Raw genomic sequence first — 24,095 nt, forward strand, 5'->3', positions numbered from 1 at the left:
AGTTTGGGAACCAGGGAGTCCAGGGATCCTGCTCTCTCCATTCCTTTCTCACCAACTTTTTCCTATCCAATCTGAATGACAGCCTGAGTACTGAATGCCCAGTCACGAGAAAAGTATATACACACCTCCCCTCCCCAACATGCACATCAGCAAGTCTATCCGTCATTCTCATTGGGCCAAATGTTGGGCATATCGGAATCTGTGATGTGAGAGGGCAAGAGGATTGCCGAATCTTGCTCTCTTGAACGTTAGTTCTCACCCTGGCCTTCTCTTTCTTTCTTTCCCTCCCTCCCTCCCTCCCTCTTTCCTTCCTTCCTTCTTTTCCTTCCTTCCCTCCTTTTTATTCTTTCCTTCCTTCCTTAAAATATTGCATCTGTGCTAATTACTGAGCTGATAACTGTACTGTGGTTATGTAAGAGAACACTCCTAGTTAATTAACACTTAAGTATTTGGGGCTAAAGAGACCTGATGCATGATATATGCAAATTTCCTCTGGGAAAATGAGAGAGAGAAAAAGATCAAACAACAAAGCTAAAGCAAATGGGATAAAATTTTATAAGTGATCTAAGTAAAAGCTATATACAATTTTCTTTGTACTATTTTTATTTTTGCAACTTCTCTAAGTTTGAGATTATTTCTTGTTTGTTTTTTTTTTAAGATGGAATCTCACTCTGTCGCCCAAGCTGGAATGCAGTGTTGCAATCTCAGCTCACTGCAGCCTCCGCCTCCCAGGTTCCAGCAATTCTCCTCCCTCAGCCTCCCGGATAGCTGAGATTACAGGCACATACCATCACACCCAGCTGATTTTTGTACTTTTAGTAGAGACGGGACTTCATCACGTTGGCCAGGCTGGTCTCGAACTCCTGACCTCAGGCAATCCACCCACCTCGGCCTCCCAAAGTGCTATGGATTACAAGCAAGAGCCACAGCGCCTGGCCTGAGATTATTTCCAAATAAAAGTTTTTAAAGTTATAACCCTGAATAATCAGTAACTGAAATGATATTTAGTATACTATTTTAAAAAGAAAAGATGTATGCAATACATTTTAGAACGAGCTGAGCTAAAAAGCTTAAAATTTGAAGTTTTGAAGTTTAGAGGAAATTTAGTCTTTGGTTCACTTCAAAATTCCTTTTCATGGAACCCTTCATTTCTCGAAAAATTTGAATGAATAAAATGTGACTCTGTAACACTCTGTCATTGGCAACAGCTTTTGCCAGAATGATGTAAACAAATATTCTTCCATGCATGTTTCTGCAGATGCTTTTACATCTTGTTCCTAGTCTCATAACACCTCCAGAATGTACTATTCCCACTTCACAGAAGAAGAAACTGAGACACAAAGGCCAACCCCATACAACAAAGGCCAAATCTTTCCAAGAAGCCTGGTAGCTCTGCTAGACCCTTTAAGGGGAAATATTTTTAAAGGCAGCCTCTTCCACAGGTGACAGACATCCCTATTGTTCTCTTATTTTTTATTTATTTCTTTCTTTGAGACAAAGTCTTGCTCTGTTGCCCAGGCTAGAGTACAGTAGTGTAATCTCGGCTCACTGCAACCTCCACCTCCTGGCTTCAAGCGATTCTCCTGCCTCAACCTCCCAGTAGCTGGAACTATAGGCACGTGCCACCATGCCCAACTAATTTTCATACTTTTAGTAGAGACAGGGTTTCGCCATGTTGGCCAGGCTGGTCTCAAACTCCTGACCTCAAGAGATCTGCCCACCTTGGCCTTCCAAAGTGCTGGGATTACAAGCGTGAGCCACCATGCCCATCCAATCCCTGTTGTTCTTGAACTACCCACAGGGTTACTTTCTGCTCACAAGCAGGGCTTTCTCACATGCCACCAGTTGAGACAATCCCCAGATCTTGTATTCAAGGAAGGCCTCCCTTACCTCTATACGATAACCAAAGCTGTGGAATATTTTTTGGCTACTTCAAGTGATTCGATGCCAAGAAAAACTGAGTCAAAGAAATAAGACCAAAATTCACTTGGCACCAGTTAACCACGCCTTCTCACCTCCCACTGATGAAGCCTCTTACATCTTTCTCTTCCCTGCCCATTTTGGCCTACCTTCTCGCCCTATCACTTCCCTAAGATGCTCGTTTCACCCAGCCTTCCCCAGCACACAATGATGGTAGTCAGGGTGGTGTGCGCCTCATGTACCTATGGCGCATTTCAGCATTTCAACAGACGGTGCTTCAGGCTGACAGCTTAACCTCACCACTCACTGAAATCACTTGGGTCTCTCCAGGTTTGTCCAGGTTTTCAAATACAGCCTCCTGTTTATCGGCTCGGACTTCAATGAGGTTTTGCTTGTAGTTAACAGTGAGGTTTCGCTCCCGGATGATCTCCTGCAGGGCATCTGCATACTTCTTAACCCCGAAAATGGCTCCAAGAGAAGTGTTGAAAATGATATTGGCCTTGGATCGCTTCCCTGTCTGAGAAAAATAAGAAAACCACCAACACCAAAGCATGACTCCAGCTGCCTTCTTTTTTAAATCTAGACAAGAATTAAAACCCTCAGCAGAGATCTTGCTAGCTTTTGCCATCACTATACCCCGGCAGGGCGATGGGTAGGCCAATCCACTGCCTCCTCGTTTTGTTCTGCCCATGACCTACAACTAAGTACCCATGTGAGTTGGGGGCGGTGGGCACTGTTCAGCTGAAGGCCAGAAGTGAAGGTTAAGTCCAGGTCAAGACAGAATAGAGCAGAATGGAGTATTTATTCATATATTCATTTATTCATTCACTTAATAAATATTTAACGAAGTTCTAGAGTTAGCCAGATACTGTCCTAGGTGCTAAGGGAACAGCAGTGAGCAAAACTGAGATCCGGCCAGGCGCAGTACCTCACGCCTGTAATCCCAGCACTTTGAGAGGCTGAGGCGGGCAGATCACCTGAGGTCAGTAGTTCAAGACCAGCCTGGCCAACATGGTTGGAGATCAGCCTGTCTCTACTAAAAACACAAAAATTAGCTGGGTGTGGTGGCAGGCACCTGTAATCCCAGCTACTCAGGAGGCTGAGGCAGGAGAATCACTTGAACTCAGGTGGCAGAGTTTGCAGTGAGCCGAGATTGCACCATTGCACTCTAGCCTGGGCAACAGAGTGAATCTGTCTCAAAAATAAACTAAAAAACAGCAACAAAACAAACAAACAACAAAAAGAAAAACCCTGAGTTTCTACCTTCTTGGTATTGTTCATAGAAACCAATATCCTCCCAAATGCCTAAGATCTTATTGTACTCCAAAGACAGCCTTCCTCTCAGGCCACCCAGGACTTGAGAGAAAAGAGTCACACAAAGGAAGTTTCCAGGACGGAAGGAAGGGCTGGTTTCTCACGCTCTTCTTTGCTTGGCTCCCTTCAGGACTTGCTCACTCGATCTCACCATCTGAAGAAGTTAGGTGGGTAAGTGCCACAAAAGGCTGTGCCAACCCTTTAGGACCCAGCACGAACTTTCTTGGAGTCAGAAATGATTACTGGAACTGTCTTTAATCCCACACCTCACAGGGTTGCTGCAGTTTATAGAACTCGGGGGAAGGTCTTGCCCAGTCCCAGCCTTCATGCACACATCCAGCCACTCCCCAGCCTGTTCTTCCCCACCCATCTTCCCATATGTCCCTGTACAGGACTACGGGCTGCCTGGAATCCTGCCACTGTCTCAAGCCAAGCCACACTTTAGTAAACTAAATGTCACACCCCAGGCAAGAGCAGGGAGGGCAAGAACAGCTTCCCCCACAAGCTCAAACCAGGTGTGCTTGAGCTACAGACACCCGCTCTTACACAGAGGGCATTTGGAGAATGCTGAGAAAGTCTCCTCCTGCCCAAATATCTCTTTCCATAATGGGTTAAAGCTCTATGAGAGGCCAGACGTGGTGGCTAACACCTGTAATTCCAATACTTTGGGAGGCTGAGGTGGGAGGATCACAAGGTCAGGAATTCAAGACCAGACTGGCCAACATGATGAAACCCCGTCTCTACTAAAAAAAAAATACAAACATTAGGTGGGCATGGTGGCTTATGCCCGTAATCCTAGCTACTTGGGAGGCTGAGGTAGGAGAACTACTTGAACAGGGACCCAGGAGGCGGAGGTTGCAGTGAGCTGAGATTGTGCCACTGCACTCCAGCCTGGGCTACAGAGTGAGGCTCCATCTCAAAAAAAAAAAAAAAAGTTCTATATGAACATTTTTTGCTTTTAAAATGGGCATTTTTGCCTATTATATTTTTTTAAAATGTACACCCAAGGGACAGAAAATATTCATGACCTTAAACTTGAGTGGAAGTAGTTGATAGCACCATGGATAAAAATGAGCAACCTGTAACTAATTGTCTAATTACATGGCAACATCTAAACAATATCTAACCTATCTCTCCAGTAGACTTTTATACACACATTTTAAAAGTATGTAACAAATACTATTTAACATTATGTAATACATCTAAATGTTGCATGTACATTATGACTGTAACCATATTTAAGAATACAGAAAATAAGCTGGAAAGCCGTGTCAAATTGATAACTGCAGCTTTATTAAGGCAACTGGATTATGAGTGATTTCCTCTTCTTTTCTATTTTGTCAATTTCCAGTTATGTAATTTTGTACATATATAATGAAAATTTAGAAATAAAAAAGGGATTATGAGAGATAAAATGGAATTCTTGCAATCAGTGAATTAGCACTGTCTGCCCTGCTCATCTCCGTCCCCGGAAAGGAAGCATACCTTCCTGAAGTAGGCTTCTGATAAATACATGATCTTCTGAGGGGCTCCAGCACATTTCACTGGAGTATTTGGGAAGGTAAAGACGGCATTGCCCTCTTTGAAATCCTGCAGAGCTTTCCATGTCTTCTCTACGGTCTTAACTGAATAATTCGACCCTATTTTGGGATGAGCAAAACCTTCAGGTAGGCCTTTAATCTGCAACAAAGCACACAAAAATTCTTTTAAACAAAAGCACAGATGTCTTTAGAGTCCTTGTTCTTTGCCATTTCTACAACCTTTCAAATATTTCAGTACCGTCATTACCCTCCAATACCCAAGCGCCTGGCTCAGGCAGGTGGGTGAGGGTTCTAAGACCAGAGGTGTGGCACCTGTGGTCACCGGTCAAACTGCGGAATGGGCTCAGCTCAGAAGAACCCTCCAACCCTCTCATATTCTCCATATGAGAATATGATTTGAATATAACTTTTCCCACCATCAGAGTGAGGACAAGACACCAGCCAGCCTTCCTTTTAGGAGAGCCAGCTGCCTTACTCGAAAGAACAATTGGCAGGACCAAGGGCCATTTATATCATCAAGAATAGCAAATTTAATTCACCGTTCATCAGGCTGTACCAGACCAAACTCTAGGTAAAGGCAGTAAAGCCAGGTACCTAAAAACATGGACTTTAGAATCCCGCATACCAGTTTGAGTCCTTGCTCTTCCACTTACTAGCATTGTGACCCTGCATAAATTACCTCATACTTCTAAGTCAGTAGGTCTCCAAGTGTGGTCCTCAGACCGGCAGCATAAGCACCACCTAGGAACTTGCTAGAAATGCAGATTATCAGGCCCCACTCTAGACCTACTGAATCAGAAACTCTGGGGGTAGGCCCAGCAATCTGTTTGACAGGCCCTCCAGGTGATTCAGATGCACACTGAGGTTTGAGAATCTTACGTTCACCATCTGTGAAATGGGGATAAGGTACCTCCTTCACAGGGTTGTGGGCAGAAGTTAATGAGGCCATGCATGTAAAGGACACAGGTACATGGCAAGTATCCCGTAAATGTTAGCTTATTACTGCCAATAAGATCAACTGGAGGGGCCAGGTGCGGTAGCTCATGCCTATAATCCCAGCACTTTGGGAGGCTGAGGCGGGCGGATCACAACGTCAACAGATCAAGACCATACTGGCCAGCACGATGAAACCCCGTCTCTATTAAAAATACAAAAAGTAACTGGGCGTGGTGGCACGCTCCTTCTGCCTCAGCTTCCCGAGTAGCTGGGTTGACTACTCTCGTTTAGTAGTCCCGGCTACTCGGGAAGCTGAGGCCAAGGAATTGCTTGAACCCAAGAGGTGGAGTTTGTAGGAAGCCGAAATCGCACCACTGCACTCCAGCCTGGGTGACAGAGTAAGACTCCATCTCAAAAAGAAAAAAAAAATCAACTGGATATCTATTATAAATGTTAGAAGGCTCATGGAGCACAATGAAGATGACACAGACTGAGTTAAAGAAACTTAAGCCCTAGTTCTTAGCAAGAGCAGGTTCAACTTCAATAATCAAGAAACAGTCATCAAGATAGGCTGGTCCTTCAGAGCCTCCCCAGGCCATTCTCTGGGCCACCTCCAAAGTCACTCCAGATACCTATCTCTGAAGTCTCAAGAAACAGAATCCTCTCATCTCCTCAGTGGCCTGGGTTCATTACTTAGCCACACTCACAGTTTAAAGCAACTATTCCTTTGTTACTGTTCACCCGATACAGTTAGATAGTAGTAACATTGGCAGTCTCAATAACAATAACTATCATTGTTAATATAAAATAACCTTGCATTTTAATGTTTCCAAAGTATCACATCAATGCTAACATTGGATATTCACCATGTACCTCTGAGGGAAGCAAGGGAATAATATTAGCCCATAGAATAGATGGAGCCCTGCCCAGAATCTTAAAGAACCAGATGCCAAGGCCTCCGCCCACCTGCCTGGGGGTCTTCTCACAGGACCGCCATACCTTCTAGTTCCCAAAGCAAATCTCACTGTCCCAGAGATAAACAAGCAGTTGATGTCTTATCACCTTCATTATTTTTCTCTAGCTTTAAGAAGCTGTCGTTTTTGAAAAGGTGTCATGAAGTGGCAACCGAGGTTTTTTTCAGAAAAACCTGTGTAAAGGGTGGTTTTGACCCCTCATTCAAAGTTGCTTCCCTGGAAATGCTGAAGCAGAGAGAGGTAGGGAAAAGGGGAGAGAGGGAAAGGCAGAAGCAGGGAAAGAGATGAGGTGTGACTGTCCCTTTGGCTTCCAGCAACAGGCTGAGAACTAGGGAGCTGTGGACTATCCTACGACACAGAGTAGACCGGCAGGCAGGACGGCCTGCTGCAGAGACCCTGTGAAGCGGGTCTGAGAAAGAGGCTGAGAGAGATGGACAAAAAGAGGTTTCCTGAGTCCAAGAGAACCCAAAGTGGAGATCCAGCCCTGCCAGAGGCCCACCTGCATTCCTGCCCTAGTGTCTCAGAAACATCTCAGTTTTTTCAACAGATGATCTCCACTTTTTATTTACATCAACCTGAGTAGTTTCCTTGAATTTCAATCAAGAGTCCCAAGTAGCACAGTGACCATGGTTAAGTGATTACATCCCCTTAGCCTCAGCTTCCTCATCTATTAAGTGGAGATAAAAATGCCTTTCTCACAAGCAGTTGTAAAGAATCAATTTTTGACTCCTGGCTGGGCGCAGTAGCTCACGCCTGTAATCCCAGCACTTTGGGAGGTTGAGGCAGGTGCATCACTTATGGCCAGGAGTTTGAGAACAGACTGGCCAACACAGTGGAACCCCATCTCTACTAAAAAAAAAAAATACAAAACCTAGCCAGATGTGGTGCTAGGCACCTGTAATCCCAGCTACTCTGGAGGCTGAGGCAGGAGAATTACTTGAACCTGGGAAATGGAAGTTACAATGAGCCAAGATCATGCCACTGCACTCCAGCCTGGCTGACAGAGCAAGACTCCATCTCAAAATAAAAAAGAATCAATATGTGATTCCTAGTGTGGTTCCTGGTATATAATAGAAATTCCTTAATAATAGCTACTTTTAAACATCACTGTGACTTGGTTTCCTACAAGAGGCTGCTATGAACTCTGAGCACTGGCCTCTGCAGTCCTTACATGACACTGCGGCTGTGGGAAGACAGTACCACAGAGATGCATTGTCTTTCCTAGGTCAATACTGTGGGGGCTTTTTTGGAAGGTATGGACCTCTCGAAAGTAGTTGTAATAGGCACCTTTCTCCATATTGTCTACTTGGTCGCTTGCCTGTCATTCTAACAGACTCATGGCCCATGGCACCATGACTCAAAATCATCTTACAACAGTCACAACAACTTGTTGCTTCTCTGAACTTTCCCACAACACATCCCAAGACATTTTCACTACCCTCCCCTGGATATGTCACAACTCGGGTTTATTTACATAGAAACACACTTCAAAGATGGTTACTGGGCCAACTCTGACCTTCCCAAAGCTCTTGACCCGGTTAGTACAGATGTTTCCTGTATTCCAACTATTTACCTGTAGTCCCCAACAAGCTTCTGGAAATGATAATATTTACCGATTTACTTTACTATGTTTTAGAAAAATAAACTTGAATCTCACAACTGTCAGATCACATCTGGCTCCCTAGCTTACTGAAAAGGGAGATCTGGGGAACTTCTGGGTGGCATTTCTACTGCATCGGTTACTTCATACCAAAAACCCAGCATCTACACAACAAAACCCAGATGTCCCTCCAGCAACTGATGAACTAACTGCTGGGGTTCTACCCCTTAAAGTCTGCTTTAAAATTTACAATCTAAATCCTACTCCAAAGGAAAATTTAATCTTCAATACAGCCAATTCAGTGTCACATAGAAAGGCAGCTTTCTTACAAATGTGGAAAGAAAACTGCTGTTTTGCAAGAATTATCATTAAGCATGAGTATGCTGAACTCTGATTAAAGCTTAAAGCTAGAATATATTAGTATTATTATTGACAGACTCTTAGAGAAGGCTTCCTTAAAACTATAAAAGGACGGCCAAGAAATCAAACCATAAGATATTTTCTTAGAACCCCTTTCTTATCAAATGAATATAATAAACCAACTAAATGCAGCATTTGCTCGGCATAGATAAGCCAGCATAACACAGGAAGTTTCACACAGTACCTTCTCATAGTCCAGCTGGATTCCGAGAGCAATAATAAGATATCGGTAGGAGATCTGCAACACAAATAGACATTATTTTAGACCAGGACCCAAGAAACAGAAGCTGAAGGACTGACTTAGGCCCTAGATGTGGTTCCATGTGGTCTGAGGGAGGCAGGGAAATATTATTATCCCATGGAACGGATGAGAAAGCTGAAGCAGAGCAAGGTTGGGAGTCCCGCTCAGGTTCCCATTTTTTAATCTGAATGTCTTGGGGCTAGTAGGTGGGCAGACAGGAAGGGAGGGGTCCACTCACCATCACACCTTCTGTTGTCTATGCCTCACATCTCACTGCTTCACAAATATTTTATAACCTGCCTAGGCCCAGAAAGCTTGAGACAGCTACATGTTTACACAGTGAGAGGCCACAATTATTTGTACGGTACTTGTATTAACACTTTTTCATATTGAGAGATAAGAGAATGGCTTCCTAATCTTAAAAGACAATCAACTGTCTAAAATCTATGGCGTAGGCCAGGCACAGTGACTCACACCTGTAATCCCAGCATCATGGGAAGCCAAGGCAGGTGAATCACTTGAGCTCAGGAGTTGGAGCCCAGCCTGGGCAACATGGCAAAACCCTGTCTCTACAAAAAATACAGAAATTACCCAGGTGTGGTGGCATGTACCTGTAGTCCCCAGAGGGCTGAGGTGGAAGAATTGCTTGAGCCTGGGAGGTGGAGGATGCAGAGATCACACCACTGCACTCCAGCCTCAGTGACAGAGTGAGACCCTATCTCAATATATATATATATATTTGAATACATATACTATATATGTAAATACCAAGCAAGTCTGACTTATCATGTGGATTGGACCAATATCATAATTGGGAAATTGCTCTTTTGAAGGTTATTGAAAGGCTATGATATAGTGCACCTGATCTTATTTAATGAACTGTATGGGATGAAAAAAAGTCCCCACTTCAAATATGGGTATTGTACCCATAAACAGCATGATGGAAATGTGGGTTTAGGACAAAGAGGAAGACAAATTTAGACCCAAAAGTGTAAGCAAAGTGGTGATAAAATACAAGAACTTGCCTAGAAAACCGGAGCTGGAGAATTGCCATGAGGCTCAGGAGCCCAGGAAGAAGAAACAGGTGGTGATTACCATGACCCTGTACTAAATGACCAAGCAGAGCAAGCAACCTGAGCAAATCACAGTTGGAGAGAGAGGACTCCAAGACCTAAGAGCGCTCGGCTCTGGCTGAGGAGCCAAGAGAAGCAAGGTGCAGAAGAGGTCCTGCCCTGGCATCCGGGAGCTTCAGCCCCAAAGGCACCTCAGCAGCAGGCTTTTCTGTTATGACACCATCACCCTCACCACGGGCCCCTCCCAGAAGCTCCCCCGCACAGTGTGCACGAGGCTTCCTAGCACTTGTTCTCCCCACCACTCTGACCCCTACGAAAGGATAAAAGTTCTGTCTTATTCCTTATATTCCTAGAGTCTAGCATGGTCACTAAATCTAAGTGAGGAACTCTGTAATGTGTTCTGGGTGAATGGATAAATGAATGATTTCAGTTGCTTGTGAAAAATACAATTTCTCTAAGTGAATAGATAATACAAGCATTTTCATCTGTCTAAAACTGAAGCAGAGCAGGGTTGGGAGTCCTGCTCACTTTTGCCTATCCATAGAAAGATGATGTCTTGAAATTCCATCTTCTGCAGGTACATGCACCAGGTCTGTTAAATGGCTGGCCAACCCGTGTTGAGCGACCAAGGCATATTAGGTAAGAGCTAGCGTGGGGCCTGGTGGTGATGATATGCAGCTGAAACATATGACCACTGTCAACAAGGGGAGCTTCTGGTTTGTGCAGGCCACCACCAAGCACAGTACAACATAATATTGATCATGCTCTATTTTATTAGAGCATAATATTCATTATGTCTAAGGACTAAAAACACACAAGCTTAAGATTATGGGGGAAAAATTATTAAGAGAGAATAAACCCTCAATAGCAAGAGAACAAGAAGAAAACCTCAGGCTTTTTGAATGAATTCAAGTTTTCACGTCAGATGACCTAAACCCTCAGAAATGGCAAAAGCCAATAGACAAGACTTTTGGGCAGTTACAGACAACTACACTGCAGTGTAGACCTTGCCAGAAGGCTGAACATGTACAAGTGTTCTCATATTACACAGGGGTCAGAGAGAGAAATTCTCACACTAACCCCTTAGTAAATAGGCTATTAATCCCTTGCAAAAGTCTAGGCTTAACTACTAAATAGACATCTCATAGTAATTTTTTAAAAGATTACCCAGGCATGGCAGTGTGTGCCTGTAATCCCAGCTACTCAGGAGGCTGAGACAGATAGTTTGAGCCCAAGAGTTCAAGGCTGCAGTGAGCTGTGATCTCGGCACTGCACTCCAGCCTGGGCGACAGAGCAAGGCTCTCTGAAGAGAGGGGGGAAGAGGATGGGGCAGGGAGGGGAGTGGAGGGGAGGGGAATGGGAGGGGAGGAGAATGGGAGGGAGGAAAAGGGGGAAGGGAAGGAAGGAGGAAGGAAGAGAAAGAGAGAAACTGATAAAGGAAGAAAGCAAGAAAGAGAGAGAGGAAGGAAGGAAGGAAGGAAAGAAGGAAGGACAGACGGGAGGGAGGGAGGGAAAGGGCACCAACATAGGTTCACAGATGATAAGCCTGCTGCTTTCAATCAGCAATCAACAGTCAAGAACTGCTGGCATATAGTAGATACTCAATAAATATATCATTTTCCTTTTTATGTGTTATTTTAAAAATAACAGCAACATTTATTGATTATTTGCTGTGTGCTAGGCGCTGTTTTAAGTGCTTCATATCTCACTCATTTAACACTCACAACAACTTGATAAGGTAGCTAGGTACTATTATTATTCTTATTTTACAAATGAAGAAACAGGCACAATTTGCTCACAAATATTTACTGAGCACCTTCTATGTGCCAGATATTGTGCTAGGTCCTGGGCATAAAACAATGAAGAAGAAGGATACACTATCTGCTCCACAGGAACTCCATCTAGTAAGTGAGACAGGCATTACAAGATAATCACACAAATTATTACTAAATCACAGAATGCTATGATGGCATGTCAAGGGGTAACCTGACCTAGTCTGGGAAGTCAAGGAAGGCTTGCCTGAAGGAGTCATATCAAAGCTAAAGATGCATAGGAGCTAGCAAGAGATAGAGGTGGGAGCAACATGTGCAAATGTCCTGGGGTTAGAAAAAGGCTGAGGCATTTGAGGAAATAGCAGGCCAGTATGGCATGAGCAGGAACAAGGGGAGAATAGAACCAGGTTAAGTCTGGAAAAGGAGCCAGGGCCGGTCTACACAGAGCCTTGAGATGTGTTTCAGACAAACACACCCCTGGATCAGGGGAGAGTCAGAGACACACTGAGTCTAGGTTTCAGCAATGCCTTCAGCTCAGTCTTTCACCTAGTGAATAAGGTGGGAAAGTATAAACTAAGAATGGAATGGACCAGACACAGTGGCTCCCGCCTATAACCCCAACACTTTGGGAGGCCAAGGTGGGTGGATCACCTAAGGTGTGGAGTTCGAGACCAGCCTAACCAACATCGCAAAACCCTATCTCTACTAAAAACACAAAAATTAGCTGGGTGTGGTGGTACACACCTATAATCCCAGCTACTGGGGAGGCTGAAGCAGGAGAATCACTTGAACCCGGGAAGCAGAGGTTGCAGTGAGCCAAGATCGCACCACTGCACTCCAGCCTGGGCAACAGAGTGAAACTCCATCTAAAAAAAAAAAAAAAATACAGAATGAAACGATTTGGTCAATTGAATAATATTTGCTAAAGAATGTTGATTAATTTTGTGCAATCTAAAAAACCTCCCTAGGGACATGTTACAGAATTAAAACCTTGAACTTATATGAAACCATCTGTGAATAAGAGATAGGAAAAATTGCTAATGGAGTGACAGTCATAAATCCAAAAGACCCAGATAGGTTGGGAAGATGATTTCTGATATCTGGCTATAAAGTAGTTTTGCTTCATAAAATCTTGGAAGAAAGTCCTACTACATTGCACCAACTTCTTCTCTGGCCCTAAAACACGGCACTGCAGCTTTCCTAAATGTCCAGCCTTAAGAGTAATAGGTAGGACGCAGTAGTGAGAACACCTGCTAGCGCCTGTCATTCCCAAGAGATGAGTAAAGTATACAGTCCTTGAGATAAGCAGGAACCCAACCACAGAGGACTCTAAAGCTCTTCCTGTAGCTTGAAGGTACCCGAACAATCAGACAGGCCCTGCTGTACCAAAGAGATGGTGTGTGTGATACAAGAGAGGTCTCCTGGCCTGTGTGCAGGAGACTGGCAACGTAAAAGAGCCACCAAGCTCAACCTTGTGAACTGAGAACAATCTTGAGTGTAATTCAGTCCAGTCTCCTGGAGACATTGAGCAAAATAAGAAAGTTCTGAACTATTAACAGGACAAAAGCCACATATAATTTTTTAAATTTTTAATTAAAATAAATATATATGCATATATGTATTTGCTTATATATATTCATTTCTGCCTTTAGGTAAAATCAATGACAACTGCACTTTTTCAGGATGGGGGAAGCCTGACTTGATCATGGGTCATGTGAAAAGGGCCCAGAGATGTGCACTGACCTCAAGCCCAGCGTGAATCTGCACCGTGGTAACTGTCACTAAAAAGGCAAATGCTAACTTAGGCAGCATGCGATATGGAAGAGAATGGCTCCACTCTATTCTGGGCTGTTCTATAAAATTCCTTCTCTTCCAGGCACCTCTTTCATGCGGCACTAACAAGCCAGATGGTGTCCAAAGCAGAATAAAGAGGGTGCTGGAAGGACTGGAAACCATGAAATGTGAGGAAGAATTGAGGGACATGAGGATGGGGGGATACATCTACCTAAAGAGAAAATGTATATAAAACAGAAGAGCCACCTTCAAATAGCTGAAGGGTTTCTCCACAGAAAACAGAGAAGACATTCGTCTCTCATGCACAGGACAAAACAAAGAATAAAAGTATTAAGAAAGTATTAAGTATGTTAAAAAGAACAACATCCTGGGTGTCCAAGACAGAATACAAAAAAGGTTACAGGAAGGTGGATTCTGGCTCAGTAAAGACAGAACTTTCATATAACCCACCTGTCTAAAAATATGAAGACCTAACTTATCAGAGAACTCCTTGGTCATGGACTATGTAAATACCGACCTATTTTAACTTTAAGCCCCCACCTCCATGTGCCCCAATACCAATTAGCTCCAAATCAGCTCTAGTTTTTTCCATGAATAACCATCCTATTCTAACATACTATATAATTTACTTATTATGTCTATTGTTGATTGCATGTTCTCCCTGACTAGAATATAATATCCAGTTCAGTAAGGAATTCTGTCTGTTTTCGTTCATTTACGTATTCTTAATGCCTAAAACTGCACCTAGCTTATAGTAGATGCTTAATAAATATTTGTGGAATGAATGAATGGAGGCCAAGGAGCATAAATGCTACATACAGCAGGTACTCTTTTTTTTTTTTTTTTTGAGACGGAGTCTTGCTTTGTCACCCAAGATGGAGCGCAGTGACACAGTCACAGCTCACTGCAGCCTTGAACTCCTGGGCTCAAGTGATCCTCCCACCTCAGCCTCCCAAGTAGCTAGAACCACAGGCACACACCACTACACGTAGCTAATTTTTTTAATGTTTTTGTAGAGACAAGTTCTCACTACGTTGCTCAGGCTGGCCTCGACCTCCTGGGCCCAAGTGATCCGCCTACCTGAGCCTCCCAAGGTGTTGGGATTACAGGTGTGAGCCACCACACTCAGCCAAAGCAGGTACTCTTGATCAGGGTCCAGGGAAAAGCTACAGAAAATCTCTGGACTCCCTAAAAGCAAATGCAAAATCTGGTACATATGTGCATTTTTCTAGAGAGGGCTTTCATCTAGTACCCAGAAAGATCCATGACCCAAAAAAAGCTTAAGAATGCCTCAGCAGTCCAGGCGTGATGGCTCACTCCTATAATCCCAGCAATTTGGGAGACTGAGGCAGGGGGATCGTTTGAGGTCGGGAGTTCAAGCCAGCCGAGCCAACATGGTAAAAACTCATCTCTACCAAAAAATACAAAAATTATCTGGGCATGGCTACACACACCTGTAGTCCCAGCTACTGGAGAGGCTGAGGTGGGAGAATAGCTTGAACTTGGCAGGTGGAGGTTGCAGTGAGCCGAGACTGAGCCACTGAACTTCAGCCTGGGCAACAAAGTGGGACTCCGTATCAAAAAAAAGAATGCCTCAGCAGATGAATCTCTGTTGGAGAGAAGGTTTGGACTTGAAAACGTTTTAGATCCTCACCAACTCTGATTTTACAATTCCGTGAAAATGCCAGAGTCACCAATTGAAGGGTGAAGGCACAGAGGATTAAGACCAATAACACCCTGGGAGCCCAAAATCCACAGGACCCTGGAACAGGTCAGAGCACCGTGGCTGCGCTGCCTGCCCCTGTCCTGGGCTCGGTAGCAGGTAAGGGAAAGGAAGCTGCAGATGGCTTCTGAGCAGCTCTTCCACCATCCTGCTCTTATCACCTCATTCAAACATGGGGCAGCAGCTGCAGAAAAGCTTTGGCCCCTCAGAGGTGAGGGTGGGAGACTTCTAAGAGGTGCTGAGCAGTTGTGAGCCTCAAGCTTTGGCAGCAATTCTCCCTAACGCTGGCATGAATCTCAGAGTCCCAGGGCTTCCCTACAGCTCTGGCAGAGCGCCCCCTAGGATGCATGGATGGATATTTTTCCAGCATCCTATTGCTCTGGGAGGCTAGGTCTTAAGAGAAAATCCGGTTGCTTCAAAAAAATAAAAAGAGGAAAGTGCTTGCTATTGTAACATGTAGCAACATATGAACAAATGGTTCACTAAACATTCAGGTGAAACATACTATACTAAGCAATAGGGTGTACAGTGGGTGTTCAACAAACACTCATCTTAGTTGTTTATTAACTCAACATCACTCAGTCCTTCCATCTGTCCTCCACTTACCACATACCCTGCCATCTTGTGCAGTATTCAACACATACGTACATACGCACACATGCATAGATACACTGCTCTTTCAACACAAGGCTATCCAGTTTAAGATGCTTGCATATTGGGCCAGATGTGGTGGCTCACGCCTGTAATCCCAGCACTTTGGGAGGCCAAGGTGGGCAGATCACAAGGTCAGGAGTTCAAGGCCAGCCTTGCCAATATAGCGAAACCTTATCTCTACTAAAAATACAAAAATTAGCTGGGTGTGGTAGCACACATCTGTAATCCCAGCTACTTGGGAGGCTGAGACAGGAGAATCACTTGAACCCAGGAGGCGGAGGTTGCAGTGAGCCAAGATCGCGCCACTGCACTCCAGCCTGGGTGACAGAGTGAGACTCCATCTCAAAAAAAAAAAAAAAAAAAAAAAAAACGCATTAAAAAAAAAAAAGATTGCATATTAATACAAGCCCTCAGATTAACAAAAAACCCCAAGACCCTAGTAGTTACCTCCTTGCCGTTGTCTGTGTGAATGCAGTTCTTGTCTAGGTTCAACTCAACCACTCTAGCTTTGATCCACTCTACACCAGATGGAATCACACTCGCGGTGGGGCGGCCAGAGGAGGACAGTTGTTTGGCACCAGCACCCACCAGTGTCCAGATTGGCTGGTAGAAATGTCTCTAAAAAACAAAGTATTTGAAGATTTATTGCAATTTGATGCTGATCAAAAAGGGTCATAGCTAGCAGCATGAGCTAGATTCTCTGTTACTCCCTCCCGACCCTTAGAGCATTGTATGGAAAAGTCTCCACAAAGTTAGCTCCCCCTATTAGACGTCTCCTTTTATGGGGAGCTCTGAAGGATGGTCATTCAACACGAGAATTCTTCCAAGATTGTCGAAAAAGCTATAAACTATCTTTAGTGACCGCTGCATTATTTATTGCTGAAAGTTGGTTTGGTGTTTAAAATGTACATGTTATATACACATGCATATCCATACATTTATTATGGGTACTTTATGTGAACAAATATTTTAAAAATTAAGACTGGCAGCCCAAATATGGTTCCTCAGGAGCATGTGGAGACAGTGGTAAGTCTGGAGAGTTTACAGCCACTTCCAGGGATCCTCTAAGCTTCATTAGCTTCCAACTGTTTTTCCTAAGTCCAATGAGGGCTGTGTTTACTGATCAGCCCTTCTTCTACTTTCTCAGACACTCAGAGATTTCACACCCAAAGACAATACGTGCCAGATCCTACTCTACAGTGCAATGCATACTCAAACTTTCATTATTTTCTGGAGTTTTCTTGCTTCAGATGGTCCATTCTTTTTTCTACAGAGTCTCGCCCTATCACTCAGGCTGGAGTACAGTGGCGTGATCTCAGCTCACTGCAACCTCCACCTCCTAGGTTCAGGTGATTCTCTTACCTCAACCTCCCAAGTAACTGTGCTGTCACACCTGGCTAATTTTTGCATTTTTAGTAGAGATGGGGTTTCACCATGTTGCCTAGGCTGGTCTTGACTTCCTGACCTCAGGTAATCTGCCCACCTCAGCCTCCCAAATTGCTGAGATTACAGGCGTGAGCCACCGTGCCCAGCAACAGATAGTCCATTCTTGATCTAAGTTAGTGTGAAAGTTCCGGACATAGGGGCAAAGGGCAGACTTGTTTAATGGCCTCTAAGAATTCCAATCCACTTAGAGTAGACTGGGGACCAAGAGTTCTCAATGCTGCCAAAATGCCTCAAAGTGGCTGGCCAGCATTGCCAAAACCCACAGAGAGGTGAAGAGGACACCAGGAATGACTTTGCAATCTCTCTACAATCAATAATATGATCCAAGAGGAGGGAGAGGTCTCCAGTTATAGGAGCTCATCACTGGCCAGTTTATCTTGAACAGTAAGAGGAGCAAAAACACAAGCACAGATTTTATTTTTAGACTATGAACATCAGCTTCAGCTAGCACTAAACCAGACTCACCAGGGAAAGTACCAAGCCTGGGGCTCTGGCAGCTCCTTCCAGAAATTCCTGTCCTGCACTTCCTCACAGGGCAGGACAAACTTGATTTTGGCCACCGAATTGTGCCCAGCTCCCAGAAGAGCCAGTGTCCTTACAAAGAGAAGCCCGGCTGGAGACCTGCCCATGCATTGGCTAAAATACAACATACACCGGAAAGAGGGGCCACCTGATACAGCTCTCAGACCACTGCCGTGTAAGTGATGTTCCTGAATTGAAGAGACACCGCTTTAAAAAGGAAAATGATAGAGACTGTCCCCGTTTCCTCTCAAATCATGGCCCTGGGTAACATCATCCCCTACTGGGAACGAGTCTTGGAAAGGAGTATGCCTTCTTCGTCACATCCCCCCTCTGAAACAGGCATCTGATCCACTTTGCTTTTTCCTCCCAAGGACACAGCTCCCAACCGGTACATGCCTAGTTCCACGGGAAACATTACGCAAGCCACCACAACCCTCGAAGACTTTTCTGAAGCTTTTGGACAATCTTAACATGTCTTTTGTGAGACAGTGCCTTACTCAGTGTTCCCTCCTAGTGCTAGCTACCTTTTCTCCCTTATAATCTGCCCTTGCATTTAAATTTCTAAGCCCACTGACAGCTTTTCAGAGGTCTCCCGGCTCCACAGCTCATCCTCCCTTCTACAGAAGAGAACAGATAGGAAAGTGCAGCAGCCACTGATTCTCCTCTGGGCAGGAGGGTGGCATCGGGAGAATGTCGTGGGTTGAACTGTGTCTCTCTCAAAGAAGGATGTTAACATTCTAACCCGAGTGCCCGGGAATGTGACCTTATTTGGAAATAGGGTCTTTGTAAATGTAATCGAATTAAGATGAGGTCATTCTTGAATAGAGTGTGCCATAAATCCAATGACTGGTGGCTTTGTAGGAGAGTCGTGTGAAGACACAGGGACACACAGACACACAGAGAACAACCTGTGAAGATGGAGGCAGAGAAGGGAGCGGCACAGCTGTAAGCCAGGGAGTGGCGAGGATTTCAGGGTAAACACCAGAAGCTGGGGAAGAGGCATGAGACAAATTCCCGTCCATCCCCCTCACCCAGGCTGCAGAGGGAGCGTGGCCTTGCCCATAGCTTGGCTTCAAACTCCTAGTATCCAGAACTGCGAGGGAATAAATGGCTGCTGTTTTAAGCCACCCAATTTGTACTGATTTGTTATGGCAGCCCCAAGAAACTAATACAGAGGAGAACACTAAAAGCCAAGAGATCTGTCCTCCCTCTCTCCTTCCCTCCACTTTCTCCCAGTCCTTCTGGATGGGCTGCTTTCTGTGCCCAGGAGAAGCACTAACATGGGCACATGAAGACCCACTGCTTGATAGTCATGCCCAACCCTGGAACACACACACAGGTGCACACACACACACACACACACACACACGCACACATATACACACACACGTGCACACACACCCAGGCACTCAATAGGGGAGGCTTACCTCACTGGGCTCAACAACGGCCACATTCTCTGCACCCACTTTCCTCTTCATGCGGGCGGCCATGGTGATCCCACCACTGCCCCCACCCAGCACCAGCACCTCATAATGCTTCCTGGCTGTGTGGCTGGCCCCTGTGTGCAGCTGAAGGGGGCCGACCTGCTGAGTGCCCAGCCTGAGCAGGCAGGCAAAGAGCTGGGCACGGGGCACCGCCACCACCGCCACCAGCGGGACCATCTTCAGGCAGGATCAGGCTGGAAGGGAAGAGACAGGGCTGTGAGTGCCAAGGTAGAAATGATCGTGTGACTGAAGTGCTTTCTTTCCAGGAGGAAGGGAGGCTGGCATCTGGCCCCTCCAGCTGGTCCCCATTCTCTCTCAAGACCACTTCCCCCACTGGCTATGGTCCCAAGGTGGCCCGAGAGCACCCAATTGGTAGCTATCAATGGGCTACGCTTTCCATTTCTCCCCTTCCTGCTACGTTCAGGCCATCGAGGACTTTGTTTGAAACAGGTTCCCAAACTCTTTAAGTCCTTCCTAATAATCTGTCTGTACCCATCCTTGTCCATCCGTAAGATCCAGGGCACCATCTGGTTTATCCAGCTGTCAGCCCATTCTCCACCGAGACACACTCCCCAATGCTTTCTTTGGGTTTTCAGTCCATTAAAACTGATACATAAGTCCACAAATAGAGGCCTGCAACATTCCTTGCAGTAAAAGGCACCTGAGACCTTGCGGAAACAGAAACTGTCTAGCAAGAAACCCACCTTCTGCAACTCAGAGTGCCCACCAAGGCAATCAAGGCCTCAGCCCCTGGGGCCTCCTGGCTCTGCTCACCCAGGGAAATACGATGTAATCAAATCATTAGCTACAGACATGCAGGTGAAGGCCCTCCACACCTCTAGCAATTTCAACCAGATGATTTTAGAAAGCCATAAAAGGAGCCCTGCCTGGTATCATAAAGTTATATTTTATAGAAGGAATCTGCACATGCTGCTGACCAGTCTTTTATTACATCCAATTCAGTAAACAACTCCTCCTTAATAGTTCCTCTGAGGGACTCACTTTACCTTTAAGAAAACCTGTTTCTACTCTGAGCAGTTAGTGCTTTAGCAGAGAGGAAATTAAGCCTTCTCAGAGGCTGACCTTTGCTTTACCCCACGTACAAAGCTGGCCTGACGCCCAGGACCCCATTCAATTATAAAACTTCAAGGGCCCCAACTCACGATATCTCCCTGCCTGGGTATAACAGTGCCCCAGATCCTACCGCCAAGTCCAGTTCTCTGGGTTCAACACTGCTCCAAGAACCCTTTGTTAAACGCAAGTGTCCAGCTGGGGATTAACACTTCTAGCTGCTAAGGTTACTAACTTCTTAATGAAATGACTTAATTATATCATTTCACCTCTGACTGGAGGAGAGGAAGGCTGCACAAGGGGATTAGAGAAAGCTGAGGGCAAAGGAGCTATAAAAAGAAGGAAAGGCCTTGGCGAGGGGGAAAATGGTAGGGAATGGAAAAGAGGAGCAGAGGAAACTTACCCTTTGACCCTGCATTTCCATTTCTAGGAATCTAATCTAAGGAAATAACCTCTAATACTGAAGAAGAAAAACCTTTACAAAGATGTTTCTCACAAATGTATTCATAATCCGGTCACCCCTCTGTTAATTGGTTTGTGGATTATTCCTAATTATGTCCTGGGGACAAAAAAAACTGCAGGCTCCACACAGGCCAGGGAAGGCTCCGGTCACCACTTTAATACCGGGGCAGAGAGCAATCTGAATATCAAAACAGTAGAGAAAGGTTAACTAAAATAAGGAACACAAGATGATTTATGCAGTCTTTTAAAATTATGTTCATAAAGAATATATAGGCTGGGCATGGTGGCTCATGCCTGTAATCCCAGCACTTTGGGAAGCCAATGCAGGCAGATCACCTGAGGTCAGCAGTTCAAGACCACCCTGGTCAACATGGTAAAACCCTGTATCTACTAAAAATAGAAAACTTTTTAGCCAGGCATGGTGGTGCGCACCTGTAATCCCAGCTACTAGGGAGGCTGAGGCATGAAAATTGCTTGAACCCAGGAGGCAGAGGTTGCAGTGAGCCGAGCCAAGATCATGCCACTGCACTCTAACCTGGGTGACAGAGTGAGGCTCTGTCTCAAAAAAAAAAAAAAAAGAATATATAAAATGTTTACATAGTGACCAGGATACAAATTAGAAATGCAATATTCTCTCAACTATGTAAGAGAAAATGTATTAAAAATAAACAAAGCCAAAATCTTAACACTGGTAAATGGTTTTCTCTGGGTTTTAGAATAACAAGTGATTTTGATTTCTTCTGCTTTTCTGTATTTTATAAAATCTCTACTATACACACAACATTTTAGTTATGGATACTGGCTGGGCATGGTGGCTCACATCTGTAATCCCAGCACTTTCGGGGGCAGAGATTGGGGGATCACCTGAGCCTAAGAGTCTGAGACCAGCATGGACAACATGAGGAAACCCATCAAAAAAAAAAATTAGCCAGGCATGGTGGTGCACACCACTTCATTGCTACATTCTTACAAGATGAAACACACTTAAAAATCCAGGCTGGGTACCATGGCTCATGCCCGTAATCCTAACACTTTGAGAGGCCCAGGCGGGAGGCATACTTGAGGCCAGGAGTTCAAGACCAGCCATGGCCAAGATGGTGAAACCCCATCGCTACCAAAAATACAAAAAAAAAGGTCTGTGTGCGGTGGCTCACACCTGTAATCCCAACATTTTGGGAGGCTGAGGCAGGTAGATTGCCTGAACTCAGGAATTGGAGACCAGCCTGGGCAACATGGTAAAACTCCATCTCTAGTAAAATACAAAAAAAATTAGCCAGGCATGGTAGCATGTGCCTGTACTTCCAGCTGCTCAGGAGGCTGAGACAGGAGAATTGCTTGAACCCAGGAGGCAGAGGTTGCGGTGAGCCAAGATCGGGTCCCTGTACTCCAGTCTAGGTGACAGAGCAAGACTGCATCTCAAAAAAGAAAAAAGAAATTAGACAGGTGTGGTGGCACATGCCTGTAGTTCCAGCTAGCCTGGAGGCTGAGGTAGGAGGATGGTTTCAGTCCAGGAAATGGAGGTTGCAATGAGCCAAGATCATGCCATTGCATTCCAGCCTGAGTGACTGAGCCAGACCCCATCAAAAAGGAGAAAAAAAAAATAGTCTCGTCACAGTAGCTCGTGCCTATAACCCAGCACTTTGGGAGGCCAAGGCGGGTAGACCACTTTAGGTCGAGTTCAAGATCTGCCTGGCCAACCTGGTGAAACCCCATCTCTAATAAAAATTTAAAAATTAGCTGGGTGTGGTGGCATATGCCTGTAATCCCAGCTACTTGGGAGACTGAGGCAGGAGAATCTCTTGAATCCAGGGGACAGAGGCTGCAGTGAGCCAAGGTCATGCCACTGCACTCCAGCCTGGGTGACAGTAAAACTCTGTCTCAAAAAAAAAAAAAAAAAAAATTGCCCATGTCCCACCTTCTCATCCGCCTTACTCCAGTAATTCTAAAAAGTGAGGCCAGGCACGGTGGCTCATGCCTGTAATCCCAGCACTTTTGGGGGCCAACGTGGGTGGATCACCTGAGGTCAGGAGTTTGAGACAAGCCTGGTCAACATGGTGAACCCTGTCTGTACTAAAAGCACAAAAAAATTAGCTGGGTATGGTGGCAGTTTCCTGTAATCCCAGCTACTTGGGAGGCTGAGGCAGGAGAATCAACCACTTGAACCCGGGAGGTGGAGACTGCAGTAAGCCAAGATTGCACCACTGCACTCCAGTCTGGCAACAGAACGAGACTCTGTCTCAAAAAAAAAAAAAGAAAAAGAAAATCAATAAATAAGGTAAATTAACTTTCATTTACCAAATGGCACATGCAATATATTTTATAATTAAATAATATTATGCTTTTAAGTTAGATAAAAATTCCTCTATTAATTCTAAATTGATTGAGTGCCTCCTTCAAAGGATCAGAATGAATGGTTTGATATGACTGCAGTCTAACTGGAGAAGAAAGTCCTGCTGATTTGAAAGACAAGGCAGCTGACTGGGCATTCCCTACTTTCATCACCAGCCCCTGGTTCCAGACCCAGTCTGGACAAGTCTTTGGGACTTCATACCTTTCCACTGCAGCCCTTCCTGGACAAGCAATACAGTCTGCCTGTGTCAAAAGCTTGCTAATCTTACATCACATGACGTGGTTTGTGAGCAGCTGGGGCACCTGGCAGAGTTCAAAGTGAGCTGCTGGCTAAGAAAGAATTATTCAGATCGTTCTTAATGAAAGATCCACCCAGCCAAGGGTTGTCATCAACCCTTCAGCTATTTTTGCTTTTGAGGACACAGTGTGTCTTTGACTTCCAACTGTTTTCTCTCAAGCCTAGGCCAGGCTGGGCCCACTCTGCTTTGAGTTTCAATAACCACAGGGTCAACCTTTAACCAATCACCTTTGTAGAACACCTCCAAAATCAAAGAGAAAAACAGACAACAATGAGTCTCCAGCTCTTGTCGCCCATCCTCTTCCTCCTGTCAGACCCAGCCCAAGCTTACTTACTGTGAGCTGTCGGTACTGATCTCTATAGCTTCCAGTCTCAGGGCATGAGTGAGCACTACGTACACAGTACAGGTCAGGCTTACACCTGGTGCCCGGGCGGAGAGACTGCTGGAACACTCCTCCTCCTCAGCTAGCTCCTCCCACTTGGGCTTTCTGGGAGTATTTA

General features: G+C 45.0%; 1 protein-coding gene across 3 annotated transcripts in view; it reads right to left on the reverse strand.

Annotated features, from left to right (window-relative positions):
- SQOR (sulfide quinone oxidoreductase) overlaps nucleotides 1-24,095 on the reverse strand; it is a 51,164-nt gene that overhangs the window by 14,710 nt on the left and 12,359 nt on the right. For 2 of the 3 annotated variants that reach the window (XM_032297554.1, XM_032297555.1), the window contains exons 2-6: nucleotides 19,358-19,608; nucleotides 16,410-16,580; nucleotides 8,890-8,943; nucleotides 4,720-4,914; nucleotides 2,228-2,437 (exon numbers count right to left, since the gene is read on the reverse strand). In XM_032297554.1, coding sequence (XP_032153445.1) covers nucleotides 2,228-2,437; nucleotides 4,720-4,914; nucleotides 8,890-8,943; nucleotides 16,410-16,580; nucleotides 19,358-19,591 — 864 coding nt within the window. In that variant the 5' untranslated portion in view covers nucleotides 19,592-19,608. The remainder of the gene's footprint in view (nucleotides 1-2,227; nucleotides 2,438-4,719; nucleotides 4,915-8,889; nucleotides 8,944-16,409; nucleotides 16,581-19,357; nucleotides 19,609-24,095) is intronic. The other variant, XM_032297556.1, reaches the window with a different exon arrangement.

This window comes from Sapajus apella, unplaced genomic scaffold (genome assembly GCF_009761245.1).
Source record: "Sapajus apella isolate SASKATOON/1434 unplaced genomic scaffold, GSC_monkey_1.0 scaffold37, whole genome shotgun sequence".
Taxonomy (NCBI): Eukaryota; Metazoa; Chordata; class Mammalia; order Primates; family Cebidae; genus Sapajus; species Sapajus apella.